The sequence below is a fragment of the Protobothrops mucrosquamatus genome, unplaced genomic scaffold, assembly GCF_001527695.2.
Source record: "Protobothrops mucrosquamatus isolate PMUCROS unplaced genomic scaffold, P.Mucros_1.0 scaffold2, whole genome shotgun sequence".
Taxonomy (NCBI): Eukaryota; Metazoa; Chordata; class Lepidosauria; order Squamata; family Viperidae; genus Protobothrops; species Protobothrops mucrosquamatus.
This window is the reverse complement of record NW_015386389.1, coordinates 911,396-917,403: the sequence shown is the minus strand read 5'-3', so window position 1 is coordinate 917,403 and position 6,008 is coordinate 911,396. Positions and strand designations below refer to the sequence as shown.

General features: G+C 47.7%; 1 protein-coding gene across 1 annotated transcript; it reads right to left on the bottom strand.

Annotated features, from left to right (window-relative positions):
* Positions 1 to 226: 226 nt before the first annotated feature.
* On the bottom strand, positions 227 to 5,727 carry SPRY2 (sprouty RTK signaling antagonist 2). The gene is made up of 2 exons (XM_015832343.1): positions 5,684 to 5,727; positions 227 to 1,274 (listed from the first exon to the last, which is right to left on the bottom strand). The coding sequence occupies exon 2, from the start codon at positions 1,221 to 1,223 to the stop codon at positions 279 to 281; it is 945 nt and encodes a 314-aa protein (XP_015687829.1). The 5' UTR covers positions 1,224 to 1,274; positions 5,684 to 5,727; the 3' UTR covers positions 227 to 278.
* Between the last annotated feature and the right edge of the window lie 281 nt (positions 5,728 to 6,008).

The following is a 6,008-nucleotide window of genomic DNA, read 5'->3' as shown; positions in this document are numbered from 1 at the left end:
TTCCTAATTTACAAGTGTACTAATTCCTTTAAAAACACACAAACACACAACACGCGAGTTTGCCTAGAAGTAGCTTGAGTCTCTTAGCTTATGCAATACTTGGGTGCTGCCACTTGGATCTCCACTGGGCGGATTCTAAAGAGGGGTCTTCAAGAGATTGGACTTTTTTCACTGCTGCCCCCCCTCCCCAACCACCAAGAAACAGTGCCACAGTTATAGATCATTTAGCTGGCCCCATTTGATGTTCTATCGTCATCCTTATTACCCGATTAGTGATGCTATGTTGGCTTGTCAATATTCCTGGGTGGGACTTTGGGAACTTTACAGCAAACCGTGTTGGACTGTTTACAACGACAACCTGGCCTGTTAACTTGGTCGTAACAGCCCTGGCACAATTTAAGGCAACCCTTGGCTGGCAGGTAACACCACAAGCAAGGCAGAACAAGGGACACGACCCCCATGGTGGACCACCGAGTGCAACAGTGGGCCTGGCTACACGAACACGGGTTATCAGCACAGTTGTCCTCATCGTCATTGGAGCAGTGGTAGAAAAGCCCCTTCACACAGCAGACACAGGTCCCGTAATCTACCATGTTCTGGGCTGAGCAAAGACATTGCTTGTCACAGATCCAACAGGATGGAAGAGTCCGTGGATAAGTGCATTCCTTACACTTGCATTTCCCACAGTCCTCACATCGGTAAGCATGCATATGCAAATTTTCTTTGCTGGGGGGTTTCAGCTCCCGAGACTTCAGCTCCGATTTCGGCTGTACTCGTATTATCCCCTCAACAACTGTCCCCAAGGATGACCCCAGAAGTCTCTGTTCGGAGGAATTGCTACTCGTACTTGTCCTTGTGCTACCACGGGAGCTAGTGCTGCTGACCGTGCTGATGGAACGGGAGAGTGGTAGCCGAGAAGAAACATGGACCTGGGGATGTTGAAGCCGGTTCAGATGACGTTGCTCCGTCAAGTCATGTGGCCTTTCGCTCTTGTGCTGGACCGCTGGATGTGGTGCTGGCTTCAGTCCTGGCCGGGGAGCCACCGTAGGAGGTTCTGTGTATTCATTTGTGTTTCGGATAGCCTTGATCTGCTCCAAGGACAAGACGTGAACTTGTTGTGCTAAGACATCCCTCAGGTCAGAATCTCCGAATTGTCTCCCGGTGTCATGCTGGCCTTGAAGCAAGGGTTGTAACCCGCTGCCATTCTGAGCTCTCGTCTCCATCAGTATCCTGAACAGCTATCACTCCCGGAAGCTTAGAACACATCTGAAATCCTAAGTGAAAGAAAGAGAGGATTAGTTGGGTGTTCTTTTGCTTTTGCATTTCCAGGTGTGGATGTTTGCTTTGCCAGGCAATGTAACTGGGTGCAGCATTGCACCCAGTCTCTCAGGAAAGAAAGTCAATCAACCGAGGTCTTGATCTTGAAATAAACACGCGCTTTAAGGAAACAAACCTTTATTTGCTATCCTGAATTGGGCCAAGTTTATGGAAATGCAACACTACAATGCTTCCTTGGAATTAGGACGTTCAATATCAACCCAGATCTGCATGTAGGTCAGCCTGCAGCCTTTGCACACTTAAGTGTGCTCTGAGGTGTACACTTGGCAAGGCAGCTGCATGTGGCTCACTCCACCACCCCTGATAAATAAGCCTAGTGAACACCTGTCTCTATCTCATGCGCTTTACTTTTTACGGCTTACATCTGAATGAGGCTCCAAACGGGCGTTTCAAATTCTTGCCCCAGATAGAAAAATCTTACATAAGTACAGGTAGGAGCCACTGATTTCAGAGGAACTTATTCCGTAAGTAAGAGAATGTAGGATTGAAGACTTAGCTGGAACTTAATCCCCTTCAAGTTGTAGAATTACCATACAGGTAGTCCTCGACTTACTCGTATTCATTTAGTGTCCATTCAAAGTTGCGACACTGGAAAAAAGCGACGCAGGGCCGTGTTTCACAGGACTGTTGTTTCATCCTCAAGGGTCACGTGATCAAAATTCAAACACTTGGCAACTGGCACGTATTTATGACCCTTCGTGTATTTATGCAGTGCCCCGGGGGTCCTTCTGACAAGCAAATATCAACGGGGAAGTCAGATTCGCTTTATGACCGTGTTACTAACTAAACCAGCTGCAGCAGTTCGCTTAACAACGGTGGCAAGACAGGTCGTAAAATGGGGCAAAACGTAACCATGTCTCGCTTAGCAACGGAAATGCTGAGCTCCATTGTGGTCATAAGTCGAGGACTACCTGTTAGTAGCCCTGAAGCTCTGGGAGCAAAATGGTAGAGAACAGTAGCTCTGAACGTTATGGGGCAATCTAGGAAAAATGTTGGCAGCCCATGAAACAACGTAAAGATAATGCAGAGAGGAAAAGGAACAATTCTATGCAATGGTAGCAGGAAAGACAGTCAGGTTATTTGGCTCTGGGAGTCATCAAATTGAATAAACAAATGCTTTTGGGTATTTGAGGTTAGTCTTATGTGAGGTGAAAAAACAAACAAACCCCGAAAAGCCGGACCCCACCCCCTCTCTCTTCAGAATTTTGCATTTGTGTTCCACTTTGCAATTCAAAGTACCAGCAGAGACACATTACAATGCTAAGCACTGTCAGGGTTTGCATTGTGCATTCATAACACCCAGAGATAATCCATTCACTTCCTGAACATAGCCAGAAAAGGTGGTTTGGCTTACATGGGCAAACATCCTACACATTAACAATAAATCACACAGTTCCAGGAACAGCATGTGACACCGCTGCTCCAACTTAAAACTGGGCTTCCTAAAGCATTATTGCTTAGCTGTAAGAAGCACAATGAACTATGCTCAGAGTAACAAAGATGTCAAACTGGAATGAGAGAGAGAGAGAGAGAGAGAGAGAGAGAGAGAGAGAGAGAGAGAGAGAGAGAGAGAGAGAGAGAGAGAGAGAGAGAAACTGTAATTCTTACTTTCTCAAGATTTAGCAAGATCTATTTCACAAAGGTGAACCGTAAAGGCTATCAAACTAAACTTTATTATGCTCCCTGCAATTCCGCAGACAACACTTTCGAATATACAAGCATTCAAACATTGCCTGTCTAGAGAACTTTGCAGGATTTATTTCTGAGAAAACCTGCAAGAAATGGCCACACTCTCATGGACATTTGGCTTGCAAAGCATTTCATTCCTCAAAAACCACTTTGGAGAAGCACTTAAAATTCTGACTTCCATTTGCCTTCTAAGAACATGAACAAACAGAACTCTCTAGTTAGTGCTGGAGGAAAGTCAGGTACAGACCTATTTTGCAATAACCGTATTAAAAAAAAATGGGTGTTGCTTTTTTAAAAATCCTGCACAGGGGAAAACGCAGGAGCCTGGAGGTTTCATATTGTACGTTTAGGATTTCCGTGACAAAGCTTTGCCCTAGAAAAAAGATTAGTTTGACATCTTCCCACTTGAGCTGATTCTTCCTCTTGGCAACCCAAGCATAGCTCCTTCTCTTATTATAGACTTTTCCTCTGCATATATATATATATTTATATAAATAAAGCAGGCTGATAAGGTGGGATTTTTGGAACCCACACTACTTGTTTGCCTCTAAGCTGTCCTGATCTTGCAGGAAGAAACCTGGAGATAAGAAACTTCCTGGCTGGGCGGAGGTGGGAGAGAAAAAGCAGTGAGAATGGGGCTACTAATAAGATTGCCTTATCAGGAAAGCTTCTGTCTCTCTTCCTCTCTCCTCCCAAACAGGGACTCTGCTTATGTAAAGCCTTCTAGATAGCAGTTCCATTCAGGAATACCTTCAAGTCAGGTATTCTGACTCTCTCTCTCTCTTATTCCTTTCCCTGGCCCTAAATGTATAAGACTCCCTTCAATGTTGCTTTTGGTAGGATGTTATTATTCTCTCCTCCAGGAGCCCAGGAAAATACTTTTAAAAGGTAGTATTCTCTCTAGCCTCTCTCTTTGATTTGATCTGCATAATCAACCTCCCCCCCCCCACCACACACACACTTCAAGGCATGAGAAAACCTGAACTTTTCCTGAAATAAATAACTAAATAACAGCCCCCAGAATGTCATTTGCCCATAAGGGGGCTGGGGGTGGAGGGAGCTTGACCTATGAATAAGACCAAAGTCACACACCCAATAGACTGATTTCTCTCTGAATGTCACACAGGTGTTGGGGGAAAAAAAAACCAGCAGCTAAACTCCTCTTTTGAAACGATGGTTTCCCCCCCCACCACAATTGATATATATATATGTATATTTAGCGAGATGGCTTTTGTGCCATTGCCCAAAAACAAGATTTATAGGGAGGAAAATGCTCTTTTCCCCCTACAAGTTTCTAAACAGCTCTCTCTCAAAAAAGTCGCTATTAGGGGAAATTGACAAGGCGCATACAGACAGGTCCCTTTCTTTGACAGACAGAGGCGTATAAGGAGAAAGGAATAAACGCAAAGTTTCCGAGCCATTGAGAACCTTCCACCGTGGTTTCCTGCCACTGAATCGCCTTGTCTTCGTGTCATATTTACGGCCCCGGAGGTTAAATCTCTGCAGCTAGAAAAAACGGCCCAAACTAAGAGGTGGAGGGGGGGGGGGAGGAAGGGAGATTGCCAGCCTTTTTTTCCCCCAAAAAACAAGGAGTGTCCCCCCCCTCTCCCTCCCCAAAATAAAATAGAAGGCAAGGAAACTGGTAGGGCAGATGTCAACAAGCCTTGCACACAAAGTGATTTGGCAGCGGCCTTGCTCCCCCCCCCTTTCCAATCTTGTTTCCCAAGCAGAGAAGGGGAAGAGAAGGCCCCGGGGGGGGGGGTGGAAAGAGAGAGAAACAGATTTACATTCTCTCACTTCCGAATGGCACCCAGAAAAAGCTCCAACTCCGCAAGGTTCTCCCCACCACCACCACCACCACCTCCCCGCCCAAAGAGGCCAGCGAAGCCCGAGCACAAGCCAAAGAACCCCGATTTCAGAGTTTTGGGGCTGCGGAAGCCCAACCTGTGACAGGTTTGAAGACACCCCCCCCCCCCAAACGGGGCTCTGGATTTAGCCGGAGCCTCGCTTTGCAAAGGGTCCGGGCTGCAGGCGAGCTTCCCGGCGCCTCGATCCGGGGAACAAAGTTGCTCTCCTGCAAGTTCTTTTTTTTAACCTGCCCTTGGAAACCACCACGCCATCTCCCACTGACAATCGGGCCGCGGGGTGGGTGCGTGGGTGCTCCCACGCTTGCAAAGCCCTCCGCAAAAAAGCGGAAGGGGACCAGCAGGGTGACCCCCCCCCCACACACCCGAGAAATCGGGACTTCAGCCCCCCGCGCGCCCTTTCCAAGCCACCTCGCCAGGCTCCATCGCCCTCCCGTCCCCACGAGGGAGGGAGGGAGGGAGACCGGGGGAGCAAACCGGGGAAACCCCGCCGTCTCGCACACCGGGGCAAACGGCTCCGATCCGCACGTTTTTTTTGGGCAAGCCTTGGTTTACTCTCCTCCCGGGAGTTCGCTTTGCAACGGAAGGGCAAAGGGGCCGCCGTGCAAGCGAGGTCACCCTGACTTCCAAGTCTTCTCCACCCCCCACCCCCCAATTCTCCCCCTCCCCCGAGGGTCTCTCCCCGCGTCTTCCTTCCTGCGACGGGCGAGTAAACGCAACCCCAGAAGCCGAAAAGGAAAAAAAATAAATAAGAGAGAACAGGAAAGCGTTTCTTCCGTTTGCAAACTCACTTCGAGTCCAGGTTGTAAGCCAGAAGCATCGAAATGTTTTGCTTTTAAACCGAGGGGGGAGAAAAAAAATCCACTGCAAACTTGGGAGGCTTTTTTTTTTTTTCCTCTCTCTTTCTCTCTCTCTCTGCTTGCACTCTTCTCCAGAGGGGAAAAAAATAACAACAGGTCGTAAGCCAGAGAGCCACACGCCGCTGCACCACAATCAACGGATTTCTAAAAAAAAACCAAAACGCACACACACACAAAAAAAACCGCCCTTTTTCTTTTCCGATCCAGCGAGGATTTGTTTTTTTTTTCCTCTCTCTGTCTCTCTCCCCCTTCGCGA